We start from the raw sequence: 22,130 nt of genomic DNA, 5'->3' as shown, positions 1-22,130 counted from the left end.
TTAGACTAGGAAAATTTAGTAGCTGGCCTTAAATTGCTCTGTAGGAAAGTTTTGAGTTCTTTCATATTAAGAACTGAAAATGGATTTGGAATGAGCTTGTGGACTGTTTGGACAGTGTATCCCTGTGGTACATGCACTAACCCAGAGAGACCAAATACTCAATCTTCATTCTGCAGGGAAAGTTTCACTTCTGTGTCTGAACTTCTTTACACCTACAAATGGAGTTTTCTTTTTTGGCTGCTAGGGATAAAAGATAGAAGGTATGGGCTTTAGTCTGAGCTACATCTCCAGCCCCAGAAATCCCAAGACATTTTTATTTCTCTTTTAGCCATCCAACAGTATGTTCTTCCTAACACACGCTGTCTGCTTCTGGAGGGAAACATGTCTTTGTGCTAAGACCAGGTGCATTGTGATCCTGCACAGAGAAGCACACGTGACCTTCACATGTCACATAAAAATACATTGCACATGATGTTAGACTTGGTTGACTTGCCCTTTATTAATGAAAGTGAGTAGTGTTTGGCAATTCTACCATGGAGAACAACCATGGATGAAACACACACTGAGAGACATGTCTTGAGCTGGAGAACCTAACAGGAGGGTAGAGTTCGCGCTACATATTCCCCAGGTGCCAGCTTTTCATCCTGGGTTGTGTTCATGAGAAGCCGTTACTGTTATGAAACAGAACACAGTAGTGTGATGGAGCTCTTGAGATTATTCTACAGGCATCCGTCGGATCGAAGGTCCACCACAGCAGTGGAGTTAAGGCAAAGGTATTTTTTCTTGCTACAAAATCTCCATAGTTCCGAATGTATTCCAACATGATTATACATGCATTCAATTTAAAATGAAAAACAAACAAGTTTACAAATTACTACTGGACACTTAAAAATAAACTCTGCGTCACTTTTTTTTGGCAGCACCAGCCTGAACTTTGCAATATTTCAGAAACGTCAGGTACATTACAGTCTTCTGAGAAAGGCCCAGTACTTCAGAATTCCCGGGGCGGCTGCGGAGAAAGAACGTTACTGGCAACAAAGCTAAGACAGTTGAGAGTCTACAGAAATACATGCAGCTGTTCACACGCGTGTACACATAATTAGGCTTTACTTCACTGCCCCACTGCTCGGTGCTCGACCCTCTGCAGTGCCAGGGCCTCACATCTACCCCGTGGCACTAGCAGCTCTCCTACCAGCGTTCCTAGCTCCTTTTTAGAAGCAGATTATTTTAGTTGGAGATGGTGCGTTCATAGACACATTTCTCACTACACACACAGGGTCTGCACACACAGAGAGTTGGCAACCTCACTTTCCCTGGGCCCCAAAAGCTCAAATTTGACACGCTCTAAACACACAGGAGGACTGCACTTCTTGTTTGACTCCTTTTGAGATGGGATTCAGAGAAACTGGATTGCAGCATCTTTTTAGGGAGAGATTAAGTGTATATTTTCACCCATATGGCTCTGCATGCTTAATAAATGTGAGCTGGCCTAAAGGACTGGACTGTGCATAGCTTCCTGGGGGCCTGCTGCCACAAACTTCAAGCTGAGGAGTTCTCATGACCAGAATCTGGGGTTTGAAAACCTCAGGGAAGCCCAAATTGAAAAGGCTTAGTAACTCAATGACATAAGTGTCTTTCTCTTTGGTTTCAAAAGTAAAAGCAACATGACTAACATTTTCAACTATGAAGCAGAATTGACAGGGATACCAAAGAAACTCTAGCCTTAAGGAAAAGAGACAGAAAGAAATCTAATGAGGTAGCTGAGGTCAAAGATCAAGTCCACAGGCTACACCAACAAGCTTAGTAAATGCTCAGGCATTTTGAAACACAAACTGCTATGGTGTCTAATAACTGATTTCTTTGCAACTCCTGCAGGTACATGCAAACCTGAGACTGGATCCCTGCAGCAGGAGGCCAGCTAGAGCTGGAGTACGTAAGAGCAAACAGGAAGCAAGCCAGACCTCTGGTGCAGGGCTACGTAGCTCAGGTTCTCCTTGTTACAATGGAGCTCAAATGATGCTGGTCCCGCACAGAGCAGGCACCAAGTGGAACTCAGGACTATGACCGGCTGGTAAGTGGAGTATGATTTGAGGCAGCAAGGAGGCTATGGTCTGATAGACTTAGCAAGCCCAAGGCAATTCTCAGAAGTCCCCTCCCGTCCCTACACACCATATTTCTGTGGGAATTATTCCACCCTTCTGCGGAAGGGCTCAGTCCCTTCCTCCTCCCCATCATCTCAGGCTCTGGAACACCACTGCTTCCAGCTGCTCATGCCCTGAGTTCTCACTACTCACAGGTATGAGCTGTTTCTTGGTGAGTAGCTTTTCAGAGGCCAACTTCAAATGACTTCAATGTGGAGTTGAACAAAAAGTGGCCATCCCTATCCTGGCAGCAGGGGATTTATAACTTTCAGCACCACAAAAACTCAGTTCTCACATGCCAAGACACATTTACATGTATATTCTTTCATGATGCATACAACTGTAGGCACATAGGCACACTCTTACACACATGCATGCACATCCATACTATTACATACACAGCAGTCCAGCAGCATCGCAGGCACAGCAGACTCAGGAGAGGCCAAGATTGGGTGAAGATGGGTAGCATGAAAAGGCCTTGAGCAGGGCAGGGTAGGGTTGCTGGGGAAGGAGCCCTGCGTGGTCCACCTCACTGTGACCTCCTTTTGTAGTCCTTAGAGGCAGTAACCAGCACACCAGGCACACCAGCCTGTAGGCAACCCAGAAGACCCGGAGCAGGAAGGAAACATCAGATCTCTCTGTTAGGTCTCTGTCGTGTAGTTATTGTAGGTCAGAGGAGACAGGGTTGAAAAGCTGCTCCACCGCCTGGTGCTAGGCCGGGGCTCCATGCGCCCTTGCTCTTTATATTTACCCAGAATACTTTTGGCTTCTTCTGCATCCCGCAAAGGGTTCTCTCCATATTCTTCTTTCAGCCACTGTCGATACTGGAAAAGTGGAAACAAATCCCAAATGTCACACAGACAGACAGACAGACAGACAGACAGACAGACAGACAGACACACACACACAGAGTGACTTTCACTTAAGAAATGGTGAAGTTTCCACAAATAAGCATGGGAATGAAAATAAAAGGGCATCAGGCAATCACAGCGTTGTGGTTGACAGCCAATGGCAAGCAAAAAAACGAGCTGTTCCTTCAACAATCTGGGCTCAAGACTTGAAAATCTGCTGAACTATCCATCTACTTAGCAAACTTGGAGCAGTTACTGTCTGCAGTTAAGGAGTCTAAAATGGATGCAAGAAAAAATGTGTTCTTATGCCATCTGCCTGTGACAGCCAGGAATGAAGAAAAGAATGCAGAGAGAAAATAGGAAGAGTTATGGTTTGCACTTCAGAATGACCTCGTAGAAAGGTGACCCCAGCCAAGAACCTGATACTTGAGTTGCCATAATTAGTATGGGAAATAACCGCTTCCACTCTCACCTGGTTGATTTTAACAGCTTAAAGACTGAGATATGAAAAAGAAAAATAAGAAGAAAGTAGGCCAAACCAGGAAATGGTAACCACACCCAGAGGGAGAGAAACAAGCAGCCATGGAGAACCAGACACAGCCACATGTGGGAAGACTCCTTCAGAGATGCGGGAAGACTCTCTCAGGGATGAGGGAAGTCTTCCCCCAGGGATGCAGGAAGACTCCCAGGGATGCGGAAAGACTCCCCCAGGGATGAGGGAAGACTCTCAGAGATGCAGGAAGACTCTCCCAGAGATTCGGGAGGACTCCCTCAGGGATGCAGTGGAAGACATTGGATCCCATAATTTCTGCAGACCTTTCAGTTCCAAGTGACACAATTCTCAAAGTGCAAGGCATGGCCCAGAGTGGCTGTCTACATCTGAAAAATTCCCCAAGAACTACTCACCTGGTGCACTTCATATTTCTCAAACTCCTGCAACTGTCTTTGGAAGCCCAGGTTGGGGTTGGCACAAGACCTCCCTGCTCGAACAGTGTGCAAGGCATCTTCCCAACCAAAGTCGGTGACAGTCATGATGTATGCAATCACTAGTGTCACACTCCTGGAGACCCCAGCCAGGCTGCAGAACCAAGACAACTACATGTTGCAAGAACAGTTTGAGAACTGTAGATCCACCACTCCACCCATCCAAAGGACCTCATTTTAGAAAGTCTGTCTACCTTGAGGCTTTCATGAAAGCAGGCAAGGGCTTACCAGAGAATTACTCAGGAATATACCAAGAACTTTGCTCTACCCCAGCTCTGCGGGAGTTTAACCATCCTAAATGCATTTCAGCCTCCTTTTCTATAGTTTTTCTATAGGATAACAGCCTGGATAGTCTCTGTTTTCTTGGGCAATAATGTAATTGCAGCATAGTGAGGTGCTTATGGCTTCCAACCCTATGCAACAATTCCACTCAAATCCTGAAGGCTTCATAGCAAGCATCAGTGGTTGGTTTGTTGGTTGGTTCATACCATCAAGGGGTTAACTTGAAATGCATATGCAAGTTAAGACACAGAAGGCTGTGCTTGTGCAGAGTGCTCTATCAATGACTAAATATTTAAAAAAGCTTAGAGAGTTTCTTGTTTTCTGAAATATTTCAGACATACACAAATACATTAAATAAAAATTCTTAGAATACAGTCCTAGAATATTTTAATGACAACAATAGTAAACCCCCTCTTGAGCACTTGCTTATCCCCAGAGCTTTTTATTAGGAACTGCAAGGGAATTTTAAACAAATACATCCTCTTAGGCTACATTTTTGATATGAATTCACTAGAAGCCTGGAGAGAGCCGAGGATTGGGGTTTTAGAATCTCTTTCAACTGCTTCCAATTGCTCTCTCAAGACACTTTAATCCAAATGTAATGGAAGGTTGAAACAATAATCACTTGTATTGATTATACTAGCTGCTTTTAAAAACAGTATAGCAAAAAACTGCACATTATGTAATGTATAAACATAAATCTGCAAAACACCATTCTTAAAGTTATTGAGCCATCTCATGTCCTTTTCTGCTTTCGTGGACTACTGACTCAGAGCTTTTGGATGTGGCTTCTCTGTCTACTCTATGGTGGCAGGACTACCACCAACATAGGTACCAGGAGTTACCACTTCGCATTGTTTGTGCTGCAGGGGGGTGGAGAGAGGTGCTTCTGCTTTCACTAAGTCACAAGACTTATACTTTCAGTTAACTGATACCATACATCACTCAAGACAGAGGGGACACATGATCTCTATTTTAAATATGACAGAGCCATGGCTTCAGAATGTTGCAAGCTATTATTATTATTACCAATGGTAATACTCACTTAGAACTCAGTAGGTGAAAATCAGAGCACTGTAAAACACTACATTTACTAAGTATGCTGGGTTGTCTTTCTTGTCAGTGTGTGTTTTATGTACAAGTACAGGTGATCTTTCTGACCATGAATCACTAGTCTCAGGACTCGCTGTGGAGACCAGAATCCACGGTGTTCAAGGTCTCATAAAGGGCACAACACTCAGTGCCATCTGTGTGTACTCTCCCAAACATTTTCATGGATCTCTAGATGATACTGCAGCACACGACAATGCAAGTGCCAGCTCAACAGCTGATGCTGTTATCCTATATTGTTTAGGAAATAAGGACAAGAAAAACGTGTACATGTTTGGTATAGACACACTTTTCCTGGATATTTTTGATTTGTGGTTGAAATTATAGATTTGGAACCAATGGATATGGAACGTTGTCTTTCCATTCATGATACAAAGCACAGCAGACTAAAGGTGGGTGCCTGTCAATAAAATATTTAATCCTAAATCTGCCTGGATCACTACAAAGTACTAGAGGCAAACACATACAACAGAAGCCCCAACATGAAGGTGGAAAGGAATTATTTTGTTGTTACAGAAATGTATCTCTGTGCAGCCAGTTGCCACTAGAGTCAGCAGGACTTCGGAATGGCCACAATGGGGTCCGATGTGAGCCCAACAGGACCAGCTGACATATACGATGCTGTTCTAATAAAGTGTCAAGCTAGGAATGACAGTGTTTTATGCCTACTAACCTTGACAACAACCTCTAGAAATCCTAACAGTGACTGACAAAAACAAAAGCAAAACCAGTTTTCTTTCAGCAAGAGGAAACGAGGACTACTGCAGAGCAGAGCAGCAGAACAGGATGCATGTGAGATTCAGAATGTACCGAGTGTTGTTAGGACATGAACTGACTAAGCACATAGAGAGAGTGTGCTAGTTTGAATGAGAAAGGCCCTCGTTGACTCATATACTTAAATTCTTGGTCCCCTGTTGGTGGAACAGTTTGAGAAGGATTAGGAAGTATGGCCTTGTTGGAAGTGTTACTAGGGAGGACAGTGACTTTGTCTGGGCACTGAAGTTTCAAAAGGTCAGGGCATTCCAGTTAGTTCTCAGCCTCATGCTTGTGGATCAAGACCTAAGTTTCCATCTACTGATCCAGCAGCATACCTGCCTGCCTGCTGCCATGCTCCTCACCGTGATGGTTATGAACTCTTAACTTTCTGGAATCATGAGCCCCCAGTTAAATGCTTTATTTTATAAGGTCATGGTGATTTATTACAGCATTAGATAAACAGCTAAGATAAAAGACACCAATTAGAAGTCAAACTTATGACAACATTATCAATAAAGAGTCATACCTACCAGTGCACAAGACAGCCCTCACCCTGGAGTCGGCACTCGTGAATGAACTTAATACTTTCTTTAAAATGTCTTGTCCTATGCAGAAAAAAAGTGAAAAGTGACACTTACTATTTAACCTCTGATGAAAAGAAACATCTTCTGGGATTTCCTAAGATGTCTTACAGCATTGGCTCTCAACCTTCCTAATGCAGACTCTTTTGAATAGAGTTCCTCATGTTGTGGTGACCCCCAGCCATAAAATTATTTTCATTGTTACTTTATAATTATAATTTTTCTACTGTTATGAACTGTAATGTAAATATCTGTTTTTCTGGTGGTCTTAGGTGACCCTTGTAACGGTCTTTTGACACCAAAGTTGTTATGACCCACAGATTGAGAGTCACTGTCTTAGTCTGCCCCATCTGGAGCCAGATCATACTGGGGGTCCAGAGTTGCTTCAGCCTTAGTTGGTCACAGGCATACTGAGGCTTAGAAGGCTTCCAATCATCAGAATTTTCAAGCCATCCCCGAATCACATGGTTGCTGCTGACTGACACATGGAGTTCTTGCTTAACCTCTGATATTCATTCTGCCCCTCATACTGGCTGTGAACACTGTCCAGCCTCAGAGCTATGATGAGGAAGGTATCTCTTTCATGTGGAATTCCAAAGTCCTAGAAGCTGGCTTATCTCTGATACCCTGGAGAGCTTGGGGATGCTGGCTGTAATGATCTCCCTAGAGACCTCCCTGGTTGTTCTCATCACTGGAGCTGTGGGGAAAGCAGAGTTTAGTTTCAACCCATTCTGCCACTCTCTGTGGCCTTAGAAGTATGACTTAGAGAGCAAGGATGATGGCTCACAGAGGAGACATCATAGAGTATCAGTAAGCTTTGCAAACTCTGATTCTGACTATCATAGTTCTTTCTTCTGACCCTTATCCTTTTGGGTCACTTCTTTTCTGGGCACTTGTTCAGCACACAACTATTCAGGAGATCCGTGGTAAAGTTCCCTGGCAGTGTGAGTGCCTTGCATCATATAGCCAGAGATCTATACTGGAGCATAGGTCAAGTAAAGGTTTCTAGGGTAGGCCCAGAACCTTTACGAGGTGTACTGTATCTTCAGCTAGTTTCTAAAGCACTGAAACACCCAAAGCTGCCAATGCTCTATAAATACTGAGTACTGGGCATTTACCAGGAATTATGACAGGCTGAGAGACAACTGGTAAGGAATAATTCTCCCTGAAGAATGGCATGGCAAATGAAATCCAGTTACTGCTACAGAAGAACTCAGTGGGGTTATGCTGGCAAGAGGGAGTATAGTGGTTTGAGCAGAAATGGCTCCCATAGACTCATGTGTTGAATGCTTTACTCATAGGAAATGGCACTATTAGGTGTGCCCTTGTTGGAGGAAATGTGTCACTGCAGAATTGAACTTTGAGGGCTCTTATATGCTCAAGCCACACTCAGTGTGAGAGACTACTTCCTGTTGCCTACTGATCAAGATGTAGAACTCTTACCTCCTTCTCCAGCACTAAGTCTGCCTGCACACTGCAACGCTTCTCACAATGATGATAATGTACTAAACCTCAGAAACTGGAAGCCAGCCCCAATTAAATGTTTTCCTTTATAAGAGTTGTTGTGGTCATGGTGTCTCTTCACAGCAATAGAAACCCAAACTAAGACAGGCCGTGTTTTTGTTTGGAGGAATGTGGACTTTGGGAGTTTGGATTAGAAGAACAGTTGAATGTGTTAAGCTTAATGGCCACATTAGAAGTGACATGTGAAAACAGTGGGGCTGATGGCTACTTGAACTTGTGGCGGCCAGGTTCAAGAGGTTTCAGAGGATTAGAATTTTAGTATGTGGTCAAGAGACTTGTTCTTGTGATATTTTGGCTAAGAATGTGGCTACTTTTTGCCCTTGTCTGAAAACTCTGTTTGAGGCTAAATGAAAAGTTTTGAATTCCATTGGCAGAGGAAATCTCAAAATAACTTAGTATTGCCTCCCTGGTACAGCTATTAGGATTCACTCTTAGGAAGATCTATAATGAAAGGGAGCAAGCTGAGCAAGGAAAAAATATAAAACATACAATTGATGAAAAAGGGGGCATCAGGAAGTGCAATGGAGTTAAACCCTGTGTACAAGGAGATAGATTAAAGAAATGCCTGATGTTAAATGAAACAAGGGGTGATGATCTCAGGACAAGATCCCACCCAGCTAAGCTTCCAACTTGTAAAAAGGAATTAAAGAACAGCTTAGGTTCAGGTATAGTGATGCGTCTTTAACTACAGTACTCAGGAGAAGGGGGCATAAAGACCCATGGGTTTAAGGCCAGCCTGGTCTACAGAACAAGTTCCAAAACAGCCAAGCTTAGACAGTAAAGGAAACCAACAAAAAGAGAAAGGTAGTGAAGATGTAACTGAACAAAGAGACCATGTTACAGCCCCAGGAAGAGGCAGCACTTGGCAGCTTTGGCTATGTGGTTCTGGCTTTAGAGTCAAGAACAGAAAAAGGGGGGGGTTATGGAATCTCCCTCCAAAACTAAGGTAAGCCACTGAGGTCAGGTATGTGGCAGGAGTTGTCTCCAGATGGAGGCCCAGAGAGGCCACTGTGTGAAGCTGTGAAGTTGAAGCCTGGATTGCTTTAGAAACCCAAAAGTGTTGGAGATGCCAGAGTCATGGGATACTGCTGCTAATAGGGAGTGGAATCACCCCAAGATAAAGGAGTGTATTGCAGTCAACAAAGCTGAAAGGAATTGGAGCTCTGAAGAGCTCTTTGACATCAAACATAGGGATGCAGAGTTTGGAGTATGTCCAGCTGGCTTTATGTCTTGCTTTGGTCCAGTATTTCTGCACTATTCTCCCTTTCCTCCACTTTGTAGCTGTAATGTATATCCCGTGTCATTATATGTGATCTGTTTTTTTAATTTTGATTTTACAGGGGATTACATTTAACACACTGCATGTGTCTCAGAAGAGACTTTGAACTTTGGACCTTAAACAAGTATGGGGATTTTTGAAGTTGGACTAAATACATTTTGCATTATGTTATCACTACAAGTATATGGGTGTCAGGGTTTGGAATGTGGTGGTTTGAATAGGTATGGTTCCTATAGACTCATGTGTTTGAATGCTTGGTCCATAAGAAATGGCACTATTAGAGGTGTACTCTTGTTGGAGTAGGTATGGCCTTGTTGGAGGAAGTGTGTCACTGTGGAGGCAGACTTTGAGGATTCATATATGCTCAAGCCATGCCCACTGTGAGAGTTCACTTCTTGTTGTCTGCAGATCAAGATGTAGAACTCTCAGCCCTTTCTCAGCACCAAGTATGCCTGCATGCCCCCATGCTTCATACCATGATGATAATTGACTAAATCTTTAAAACTATAAGCCATCCCCAATTAAATATTTTCCTTTATCAGAGTTGCTGTGGTCATGGTGTCTCTTTACAGCAATAGAAGCTATAACTAAAACCGGTAGAAAAAATTTTATTGAGATGAATATACATACGACACACACACCATGCTTATCAACAATTACAAGATTCACTGCAAGTGGAAATTCCAAGTATACCAACCTAAAGACACTAAACTGCTATAGAAGTCTCTAGCATGGCATGGCATGGCATAGCACAGCACATAATAGCACAGCAGACCAGGTTCTGATAATTTCCTAGGGAAAAGACTCCTAGATATAGACACAGGACTCAGAGAACTGCAACATTGTTCCCAAATGGTCAAAAGCAGGCACAAATATATCCATGCTAAAACTGTATACCCAGCAACACTAGTACTCAGAAGTCCAGTGAATGATCAGGTGAGAAGGGTAGGTGCAGGAGCAATCTAACAGCTGGTAGAGAGGATGTCTTCAGGCACGGTGCATGTGTTGGAGGGATGAAGCAGGAGAGCAGAGCCTCCCAAGATACAAGCCAGACTAGGTACCTGGAGTTGACCAGGACATCCCGGACACAGCTCTGATGCCACAACAAAGCAGGCTAGGTACACTGATTCAGTCTGGGGCAGCAAAGTGCTAACGTTCTGAGAATCTTCTGCTTCTGCCAGCTGTGGCCACAGAAAAAGAAAGAAAAGGCTATGGGAGAGAATTTCTGTAACTGTCTCTCAGAGTAAAGAAATGTACAATGTCTAGCCTCTAACCGGAAAGCTACAAAAGTCATCTTAAGAGCTGTAATAGAAGCACAGAACTCCAGGGTAAAGTGCAGAATGGGAAGCCAGGTTCTCACAGGATACCAGAGTTTTGCTGGCAGCCCTGGGAGTCCCACACTCAGGCTTCTCTACATTATATCTCACTGAGACACCATCAGAGACAGTCTACTTACAGCCAAATACGCTCTCTCATATCAGAAACTAACTCAGGAATTTAAAAAGCCCAAGTCACTTCATCTAGACAAGAAGTGTCCTGTGATGGCTAGTTTTATGTCAACTTGACACAGCTAGAGTTATTTTTGGAAAAGGGAACCCAAATTGAGAAAATGTCCTCACCTGATAGGCCTGCAGGAAAACCTGTAGTGCATTTTCTTAACTAATGATTGATGTGGGAAGACACAACTCATTGTGGGCAGTGCCACCCCTGGGCAGGTGTTCCTGTGTGCTATACAAAAGCAGGCTGAGCAAGCCAGGAGGAGCAAGCCAGTAAGCTGTTCCTCCATGACCTCCGCATTGGTTCCTGCCCTGACTTCCTATAATGATATACAAGTTGTAAGATGACATAAACCCTTTCCTTTCTAAGTTGCTTTTGGTCAAGGTGTTTTATTGCAGCAATAAAATGCTAACCAAGGCACAGACACAAGCTACTAGACTGCAATCTGCCTCAAGGCTTATACAGACATGTCCATCCTCCTTGCAGTAGACAGGGGCTGGACTCCAGACCTCAGACATGACACACTATGCAGGCTCAAAGTCCCTTCAGAACAGCTGAACATCAGGGGATGGCCAGATGGCACATTCCTTTCTTCAGCAAGCTGTTCACACTGTGGTTGTCAAGAGTATGCAGGAGTCCATCTCCCAGCTCCAGGTCCTAGTTTTTGGTGGTTTCCTTTCTGGTTGGGGAACACTGGTCTATCAGCAGGGAGAAGGAAAAGAGTACCAGCACCACAAAAGCAAGACCAGAAAGCAATGAGTGAGTGCCACACAGATGCAGGAAGAAGCCACAGACTGCCTCATCATTCTTCAGTGAGCACAGTGGTACAAAGCCAGCAGAGCTTCTCTGAGTGCACAGAGGACTCGGAAGCTTCAGGAAGCGCTTGCTCTACAGGCTCATTAAGAGCTTGTTAAGCAGGAAGGCCAATTCCTCACCGAGGCCTCTCTGGGAGCAACTTCTTAGATTTGTTTCTCACACCTGGCACATCACAAACTCATGCATTACAGAATTAGGCTTCCTAATTCAAGAGTCAGCCTTACCACATTTGGGCTGAGCAATACCCAACCTGGACCAAGTCCACAGTAATGTGTAAAGGAGCCTTGCAAGGCCTGGGGAAAAGTCCCATCTATTGCCCCTGAATAGACATACCCTCCTCTGGTCTGCATGTCTGCATGTGACAGGTGCTAAACCAAGGATGTCACATGGGATGCTGTTAATGGCTACCACTGTGCTGGGGGTAAGGACAATGGAGCCCTAGGGCAGATATCTGTAATGGGGACACCAACTGTCTCAGTCTAGGAGCACAGTGATGCCCAGGGAGATGATGTACAACTCCTCTGTTAGACTTGACTCAGTCACAAAATCAGGCACAAGGCCAAGCCAGACAGACATTCCTAGAAATGCCTTTTACAAGAAAGACCAGGAGGTGGGCTGACCCAGTGCTTCTCTAGTTTAAAACTGGGTGATGAAGAGAGAGGTGTATGTGTGGGGGGGTTATTTCCAGGGAAACATGACATAAATCCAAGCTCTGGTCATTAAACTCCCTCCTCCACAGTGGGAAATACCCAGCGTCTGGGTTCTTTTATTTTCAACTGCAGTTTGAAGCAGAAGCAAAAATCTGCAGCAGCATCCCACCACACGCTGCTTACATGAACACCAGTTCCCTCTTTGTGCTCTTCATTAGGCTGGCAGTTAACCTTCACTTCCATACAAAGACGTGCCATGGGCCTGTCTGCAGAAGGAAACATGCCTACGGGTGTATTATACTCGCCCAACAGTGCCAACAGGCCTAAGAGAACACCTCAGGGGTGGTGGGGAGCTCTGGTGAAGACATGGTTTTCATGTGGGTTAAGCAGGGAGCCCAGCAGCTGCAAATTGTCCTCTTACTTCCCACTGACCGCTCCCTCTCCATTTCAGAGGCTAAGAGTGACCAGATGGGCTTTGCTGAGCTTCTGAGAATTCAATAAAAGATGGCAGACGAAGCTTATAAGACACACCACATGACATTCTCATGGGAAGATTCTTGCTGCTCTAAGACCCATGATCTTAGATGCCATGATCCCTAGTGTGATGCAGTAAGAGTCGTTAGGTTCAGCACTTTGCTTACTTGAGTTGGAGCCCAGTGACCTGGCCACCTGGAATGGTGGTGGGTCTTCTTCAATGCCAGTGGTATCAAATGGGGTTGTGCTGACATATGATGTCTCTCATCTCCAACTGAATCCAAGTGTGTGTAGAGAAAATCCCCACAAAGGCAAGCACCTTATGTCCCCCTCCCCTTTAAAGCAAAGGGGTTAAGCACCTTATGATGAGATATTCTTCCTGGGGCCAATTGGTCCGAATACTCCAGGCTCCCCTGCCCATCTTTCAGCTAGATCTCTGAAGGCAACCCCCCAGACAACTCACATTTGTAACAGTTACTACAAAACTTTATGGCCCAGAAACTGTCACCATGTGTATACCATACTTCTCATTTTCCTAGATACATTCATTTAAAAAGATAGTTTAAGAACACACAGGAAAACAAAAAATATCTCTTTACCCTTTAACTTGGTGGCATCATTTCACAAAAGAATAGTTTAACTCAAGAGTAACAAGGGAAGTGTGAGATCAGAGAACTCTCGCTTGAGCAGAATGATGGATGTTGGAGCAAACACTGATTACACCATTAACAGAGTTCTTCATTTATCCCACAAGTAGGAGAGCATCATGAGGGATGCAAAGACCTCTGGAACCACTGGGAAGCACAGCTACAGTGGTGCAAGGGCTCACCCACCTCTGACCCTGAAAAACAGCTCATTAACAACAGAAGTAGAAAACAAGGCAAATAAAAGAAAAACGGGAATAGAAACGCCATCAGCTATCGACAGACAACATAGACAAAATGACTGGGTGGCGAACTAAGAGGGGGCTATTCCCTGATGGCCTTCCAGAGCTCTGTGTAGTGCTCATGCTCACCTCTCCACACAGACACCACTTGGCGCTGAAGCCACGAAACACCACAGAGACTGCTGTAACCATGGAATGCTATAGGCTCCAGAGCCTATGACCCAACTCCTCAGACTTCACAGAAAGTGAAAGAATTATCAACTTAGTGCTGTCTGGCTACAAACACCAACTTAATGTGCAGTAAAAACAGAATAAGAAAATACAAGTGAATATATATCTAAGCATCTACTTTGAAAATGTATTAGCATTTCTTACTTGAATACAGAGACTACAACCTTATTTAACAAATACTAAAGAATTAACAAAATACTCAATTTCCTAATCATCTCAATACTCTAAATCTCCAAGGAGCTGGGCAGATTATTAAGTGAGAAGGTTAAAATGATTGGCTTTAGAGAAAAGAAATGCAAATGGGTTTCCAAACCTTCATGTAGTAAGCCCCAGTATTGGCCACTTGACACACATGCACAGCGTGTGCTTAACACCCACTCTAGCATATCTCTCATTAAGACAACATCATGCAAAACATACCGCACTGGGGTTGTGAGGTTATTGGGACACGGAGAACTTGAACTTTTATATTTCCTGACTTGGGCAGGCTAGGTGGCTGGGGGAACTGAGCTAAAATTTTCTACTAATGTTATCTCAAACCAGGTTTCTGCATTTTAAGTTCATGGAAGGTCAGATGGGGGAGATTCTCTAGGATTAAGGCCAAAAATGAAAACCAACTTTTCTGCAGTTCACAGCAACTGACAATCAGGTGACTGGAGTGTCAAAGGTCACACACTTCTTTCTAAGCAGAATCAGCCTGAATTCCTGCTGTTCAGGGCTTTGCAGAGAAAGAAATACTGAATTTTTATCTTATCAGATGGGGGAAGCATTCTACCACTAAGTATGTCCCCAGTCCAAGATTTAGGAAATAATGCATTTTGTCCAAAGCAGAAAATCATTTTAAAAATCGGTATCTAAGTTTAAAAAAGTAAGCAGTACAGACTTCCAGGATTTGCTCTGTCACTGAGGGAGCAAACTAGTGTCAGAAGCTAAGGTAGTCAGACCGAAGACTGCCTATGAATAAGCATCTGGGTTACCAATAGCAAGTTTTACAAACTACTCAAGCTTTCTCTTGCTTTTTTTTTTTAACCCAAAACATTAAGAATATTTATCTTGGGGTTGGAGAGATTGCTCAATGGTTAGAGTACTGGCTAATCTTCTAAAAGACCTAGGTTCAATTCCTAGTGCCCACATGGCATCTTACAACTCTGTAATTCTAGTTCCAGAGGTTTCAAAACCATCTTCTAGCTCTGCAGGCACTGTGTGCACCTGGTATACAGACATACAAACAAGCAAAATACCCATGCATATACAATTAAAATAAATAAATCAATCTTTTCTAAAAACGATCTATGTTAAAAATAAATAAAATAAAAAAGGATGCTGACTTCCTGGTTATGCACATTAGTTGATGGTATAGAAAGTGAAGGTTCATCATAACCTCCTCTTATTTAGTGAGTAGTAAAGACAAGAAACCCTAAATGAATTAGATCAGGAGGAGGTAAGCATTCCAACTGCCAACTTCAGGTAAAGCATTTGATTCTATCATGGAATCACAATTACTGTTACAGTCTGAATGCCTCTTCTCCTAATGTGTTTATTGGTAGCTAAATTCCTAAATCTGTCTCTCAGTACTGCACTGGGGGATAGGCCTGGTATAAAGTGGTCATGGGTGTAGAGCCTTCATGAATGTCTCAAGCACTTGGCTGTCCTTTCATCTCTTCTATACACACATGCACTCTTTCTGTCTTTCCACCATAGTATTATGAAGCAGCACAAGTCTCAACAGATGTGACTGCCCAATCTTGGACTTCAAGCTTCCTGAACTGTGAGATAAAACTTACTTGTTTTCTGTATTAATTACCCAGTCTCAGATGTTCTGGTATAGCAACAGAAAAGAGATGAAGACACTCAATCACCTTCACTGGCAATAGATAAACAAAACTTAAGCTGTGACCCAAACTTATTTCCACAATCATTCCTGTAACTCTGAAAATACTTACGGCAGCAGACATAGATCTATACTTTTCAAAGTGCCTAGAGTTCACAGAGAAATGCTCATGTACACATGATTTTGCCTCTCCAAATCCTTGAGATGGATGTTTTCAGATGAGAGAATTTAAGTGTAGACTAGTTAAAATGACTACGGTAAGCAGGACTGGTTCTAAATGTGGGACTTTCTGACAGCTGTCTTATTCACTTGTCTATAACGCAGGACTGTCAGTGCCTATATTAGATCACTGTTGTGGAGGATGAAGATGGCACTTAGCTCCTAGAAAAGCTAAAATCTTACAGCTGCTCAACGACCAGGGGCCATGTGTCCTGACAGCATATGCTCAGGATAGGTTACAGCTTGACTCCTGCCAATCAGGTATAGACACATTCAACAGCATGGTCGAATCATGGTTAGAGATGAGAGCAAAGCAATCATTCCAAAAATAGTCACCAAAACAAGGGCAAAAGATTGCTGTGGTCTTCGGAGAAAGGCAGTGCCTCACTTCCTTCCGCAGGGACCATGCCCTTCCAACCACTTCTGTTTCTTGACACGACTGGTAACCAAGGAGGTTCTCTAAAGTTGCTGCTTCTCCTTCTAGTGTAGCTTACTACTTTGTTTTCCTAGTAAAATCTTGCCTCTCCCATTCTGAGTCTTCAAGTCTCACCTCTTTGAAACATCAAAAGTCAGGGCAGAAACACTCCCTGGCCTGAGCAGAGCATGTTTGTACCTACTTCCTATGTACTCACTACTTTCCTGGTCTAACTCTATTTCCTCTGTCCCCTGTCTGGCTACCCACTTAACTGTAGGCCTACCCTAAGACTCCTGCAATAGGTATGTCTTAAAAGGTTACAGCCTGATCCATGATTTCTCTGTTCTCTGGCAGAGAAGACAGGGATGGCTGACATTTCAGCATCTTTTAAAGAAGCTTGTTAGTTGGGCCAGGAAACACAAGTATACAGTCTGTCTCACTGACACAGATGTGTATGCACTAGCACTTGTGCACGATGGAAGACAAACCCTGTGGTCTTCCAGACTCAAAATTACCATTTGAATCTGAGGCACTTTTGATGAAACAGTAACATATAGTTCTAGTAGAGCTGTCATGCTGGCCCCCAACATCCAGGCCAAGATGGCCAAAGAATCAGAGGCCAGGTTCAGTGGGATTTGTAAAATGATGGAGTTCCTAGTATCTCAGTCTGCAAGGGTTAAATGCAGGCCTACGAAACTATTACCGATTAATGCTAGACCTAATTTGGGATCAAAGGTGCTTGTTGCACTTATAACTGGCTCCAATGCTCCATCCCAGCCTATCAAGGCTGCACCATTGCTCAGTGTGAATGCTGCCACTGAGGTGAGCTATAATTTTGAATCTCTCTTAAATGATTAAAGTGACAAATAAGACCCTGTGAGGCAGGTTGGTGGACAAAGATGCTTCTGCAGAAGCCTAAAACCTGAATTAGATCACTGGAACCCAGAATGAAAGAAGAAACAGGACTCTGGAAGTTGTCCTTTGACATAAGTGTACAGAATGACACATACATGCCCACACTCATGAACAGACATTAAACTAAACACACACACGGAAGGAAGGAGGGAAGGAAGGAAGGATGGAAGGAAGGAAGGAAGGAAGGAAGGAAGGAAAGAAGGAAGGAAGGAAGGAAAAGAGAAAATAAATTATAGGCATATATTTTAGAGGGTAAAAAGATAAACAGGGCTAAAGTGATGTCAAAGATTTATTCAGTATGAAATCACAACAGACTGGCCATGGTAAGCAAGACAGAGGAGGTCACTCTGCTGTTTGGTCAGGCTTTGGGTCTGTACTGTCTGTCGGGGTGGGTAAACACATACACTGCATGTGAACACAGACCACTTGCAATGCAGATGGATCAAAGAGAAAAGAGATGTCAGGGACGAAAATGCATACCAGACTGCTGTGACAGTATGAGGCCAAGGTTATGAACTATCTTGGAAATTTTTATATTTAACATGTATATTTTTACATAGAATAACCACATTTTAGATACACTGGGTTAAAAAATATTAGAACTGATTTGCCTATTTCATTACTTGGGTTTTGGGTATTGGTTGGCCTTCAAGGACTTCCACTTCTTGCTTAGGACAGTCTCCCATTGGCCTAGGATTTCACCTCATGGGCTAGCCAATCTCTCTGATGAGTTTCCAGAGATTTGCTAACACCTCTGTGGATCAGAACTCAGGTCCTCAAGCTTGCAAGGGCAACACTTTACTAAGCCACCTTCTCCACACTTCACGTTTTGTGTGTATGTGTGTGCCTGTGCATGTACATGAGTACATGTATGTGGAGGTCAGAGGTTGATGACCAGTGTTTTCTGTATGTCTCCCTGAATCTGGGGCTCAATAATTTTGCTAGTCTCTCTGAGCAATGAACTCTGAGGATCAATGTATCTGTAGGTTCCTAGCCCTGAGGTTATAGGTATGTGCCTGTGCTAGTTTGTACATGGATGCTGGGGTCCTGAATTCTGGTCCTCAGGCTTGGATAGCAGGCACCTTACTGACTGAGCCATCTCCCTAGACTTCAGGTCTTAGAAAGAGCCTTCCTGTGGACACCAATCCTTCATGTTTCACAGTAGGACTGGAAAATAATGAGGTGCCTCCAGCCATAGTTTGCCATTGGCTTAGCCAGTTTTGATTTCTGCAGACTCACACGGGGAATAGGAGCCACGCGGGGACACCAGCAACTTCACAGATGCTCACAGTGTTTACTCTTTTGCTTCAGAGCCCTGTGTTTGCATTTCAACTGGCCCAAGAACTGCTGCAATGCACACTGCAGTGGTTTTTAATTTCTCCAAATAACACAGAAAAAAACTTACATGTTTTGAGATGGTGAGTCCGCTGCTGGAATACACAGGTATTTAACTCCCTATAGAAGGATAAAAAATACATATGTATATAAACAAATAAAACTAAAACACAGTAAAGTATTTGAAGGAACCATTTACTCAGGTCAAAAAAAAAAAGCAAGAAAATAAAAAGGAGAAGTTTTTATTCATCTTTTGTTGCCAAGGAACTAAGGAAAAACTTTTTAATTCAGGTTCCTGATTCTCTTCCATGGACATGCCAATACTCACACTTTGATTTGCAAGCAGCAGATATTTGAGCACTTCAGTGTTAAAGCTCACAGTCCATCTAAGCCCCTGTTCTCATACTTTCTGTTTCTTTTGGATCCTGAATACCCCAAAAGGATGTACTCTTAGTCAACACCTTAAAAAGGGTTGAAAACTATGATGTCATGTCATATTCTATGTCCATTTTAATGCTGTAAGAATTACAATTCCACAACTAGGCCTTTGAAACCTGGAAACAATGCTGCTTGCTTTGAACAACATTAAAAGCTTGCATGATAAACTAATCTGAGGGGGAAAAATCTCCCCAAAGTAATGATTTTAAATCATGCTAAACTGGAGTTTTATTAAAAAACAAAACTGGTTTACTACTCTACAGGAAAGATAGACATTGTAGTTCTTAAGTTTTCCATGTCGACCAGCACAGGGCACACAGATCTCATCAACCTTGCCAATGGAATATGGTAAAGGATAGATGAACCATTCATGAATTTTCTTTTATATCTGCTAAACATAACAGAATTTTGTCACTATGTCTTGGCCAGCCAGAGAGAAGAACCAGTTAGTGTGAGAAGTCAAATTGATGCACAATAATGATACAGATGTAGTCAAGTTCCCTGGGAGAGGAAGTTAAAAAACAACCTGCTTTTTAGATTTACTTGAAATCTTTCTGTAACTTTCAGTGTTGATCTGGTCACCCAGGAGGGTCACTGAACTAGACAGCTACAGTACAGGCATCTTGCCGACCCACTCTGATGCTTAGGTGCAGGCTCAGGACCAGGCCTTCTAGCTCTGGTAAACTTACAGAAGGCAAGTTCTGAACTAGCAAAAGGGACAGAGCATGGCAGCCCATGCTTTTCTGGTACAGGTGGAGGCAGAACACACTGGACAGTTGTATAATGAGAAAGATAAGCTTGTCCTGGGACTTTAGCATAGAACCCATTTCTCCAGCTCCTATGGGCAAATTATAAGCCTCCAACTGCTTCTTAATCTTCCCCTTTCTGCTGAAGCTGCTTCAGAGTATTGGTATGTGGTCAACAATAAATACCTGAATGGTATATCGCTCTCCCTTGCCATTTGCCATTATCGGGAGACAGCATCATGAGAAAAGAACTAAAAAATAAAAAGCAAATTTTCCTCATTTCTGTGTAGCTTTTCAAACTGAAAAAAGAGTCAAGTTATTTAATCATGATTTGAAAGAAAATCATTACATACAGCAATTATTGCATCTTTCCATATAGGTTTCTGAGTCTTTGGGAAGATGAGTTTATCTAAATAGAAACATTTAAACCAAGAGCAAATGGACTTTGCCAAGAATGGAGGATCTATCTGCTGGCAGGAAAGGGAAGGGAGGAGGTGGGCTCTCTCTTATGTGACTACAATTGGCAGCCAGACCCTTCTGCTTCCCTTCAGGTTTCCTGGGCTCCTGAAGCTGTGCTATGGGGAACATTGACCAGTTATTTTGAACATTTAAAGCTCTTACAAACCTGGTGGCATATGAGAGTACAATTTGCAGGGTATAAGACACTAGAAAAAGAAGCACTGCTGCCAAAAAGTCCTTTCCTTCCTCTCTTTCACTGAGATGAACAAGCCGGTTGTTGAATCCACACAACCATTGCTTCCTACAGCTCCCATGGGAGTGTCTCTTTTTTGGCTGAGTGAGATCTGACAGTTAGGTGGTCAGGCCCAAAGCTTGTGAAATCCTTCCCACAACTTCTTCCATCCTCACGGCAGGCCGTACTTCCAGAAGACAGGATTCTCAAGTGTACTACTGCCACCTCAACCTGGCAACCCCAAACAGACAAAGGGCTAAGTGGACCCTCCAGGACAACACAGAAATGCCTACCTCTCCCTCATGTTGATGGAGAGCCACCACATTCTAGTAGAATCTAAAGTCAGTCCAGCCTATGTACTGGGAAGATAAACAAAAATAAAGAATGAAGAGAGTGAACAGAGGTTAGGTCAAATAGCGTTTTGCCTACTGAGAGCATATGTTCTGAATACTTGTTATCAGGGTTAGTGGAACTCATTGTGTTTCCTATAGGCTATGCCAAATAGCGCCACATTTACCTCTGTGCTACCTGATGCACAGAAGGAAATAAGCTTGGGCCCATAAAGTAGAACATGCCCAATACTCAGGAAAATCAACCAGCCATAAGAAGCAGGTGGAAGGCATTCTTTCTGTGTGAGCCACAAGGATAAGAAACATGTTGTCATTCGAGACTCCGTGCCCTCACAGCTGAGATGGACAGGGAGCAGCATCAGCTTCTATCGCATGCATCTTGTAAATGAACGTGTGGCTCTCAGCTACATTTGAGTGCCCTGTGCTTTTAAAGCACAGCAGAAAAAGACAAGACTGTATGCACAACCACAAGAACAGTTAACCCCCTGAAATGATGCCTGGCCCATGGTAGGCATTTACTCAAAGTCTGAGTGCTGAGGAAAAGTGCTAATCAGCTCCATAAAGATGACAGCATGAGGAGAGTGCAGGGTGTGTGTATGTTGTGTGTATTTGCTGTTAAATGCCATCAGGGAAGAGGGAGAGCTGGGTTTTAGGCCATGCAAAGGGCACGATGTCTACATATGCTCTAGTGATACTCAAACAGAACACAAACCACTTCACTATGACCCACAATAAGAAATATGCAAATCCAGTCATGGAAGGAGTCAAAACTGTCAAAAAGACTTAGCTGCTCGCCCCCAAGTGCATCTATTTATCATGACTTAGTCATTAAAAAAGCACAGATATCTTTGAGGCCACAGAAGGCAGAACTACAGCTTACCTAAAAAAGGCGTCAGATGCCTGCACATGTGCACAGCTTTTAACAGTTAGTTACTAATTCAGAAAGCAGCACCGAGACCCCTGTGCCACCAGAACACTGGGCTGACTTAAAATCACCCTTGCACTAATGTGTGGAATAGACGTTTCCTCTCTCTGATCTATACAGAGAGCTGTGCTCTGGAGAGCTTTGCAGAGAGACAGATGAAGGGTATGATATGTTTACTTACATTATGGAAAGCATAGCAAAAA

The 22,130-nt window shown here is 43.3% G+C and overlaps 1 protein-coding gene across 9 annotated transcripts in view; it reads right to left on the bottom strand.

Moving 5' to 3' along the window:
* Positions 1 to 474: 474 nt before the first annotated feature.
* Dusp22 (dual specificity phosphatase 22) overlaps positions 475 to 22,130 on the bottom strand; it is a 50,599-nt gene continuing 28,943 nt past the window's right edge. For 2 of the 9 annotated variants that reach the window (XR_005880833.1, XR_005880834.1), the window contains exons 4-8: positions 18,848 to 18,897; positions 6,655 to 6,729; positions 3,899 to 4,070; positions 2,540 to 2,965; positions 475 to 1,009 (exon numbers count right to left, since the gene is read on the bottom strand). Coding sequence is in view for 3 of the 9 variants with exons in the window: in XM_040755773.1 (XP_040611707.1) it covers positions 963 to 1,009; positions 2,893 to 2,965; positions 3,899 to 4,070; positions 6,655 to 6,729; positions 18,848 to 18,897 (417 nt within the window). In the remaining 6 variants the exon portion in view is untranslated. Of the gene's footprint in view, positions 1,010 to 2,539; positions 2,966 to 3,898; positions 4,071 to 6,654; positions 6,730 to 18,847; positions 18,898 to 20,147; positions 20,213 to 20,945; positions 21,012 to 22,130 lie in introns of those variants that run through there. The other 7 variants (XM_040755773.1, XM_005066424.4, XR_005880836.1 and 4 more) reach the window with 6 other exon arrangements.

The sequence above is a fragment of the Mesocricetus auratus genome, unplaced genomic scaffold (assembly GCF_017639785.1).
Source record: "Mesocricetus auratus isolate SY011 unplaced genomic scaffold, BCM_Maur_2.0 Super-Scaffold_100013, whole genome shotgun sequence".
Lineage (NCBI taxonomy): Eukaryota > Metazoa > Chordata > Mammalia > Rodentia > Cricetidae > Mesocricetus > Mesocricetus auratus.
Note: the sequence above shows the minus strand (reverse complement) of the source record. Positions and strands in the feature narration are given on the sequence as shown.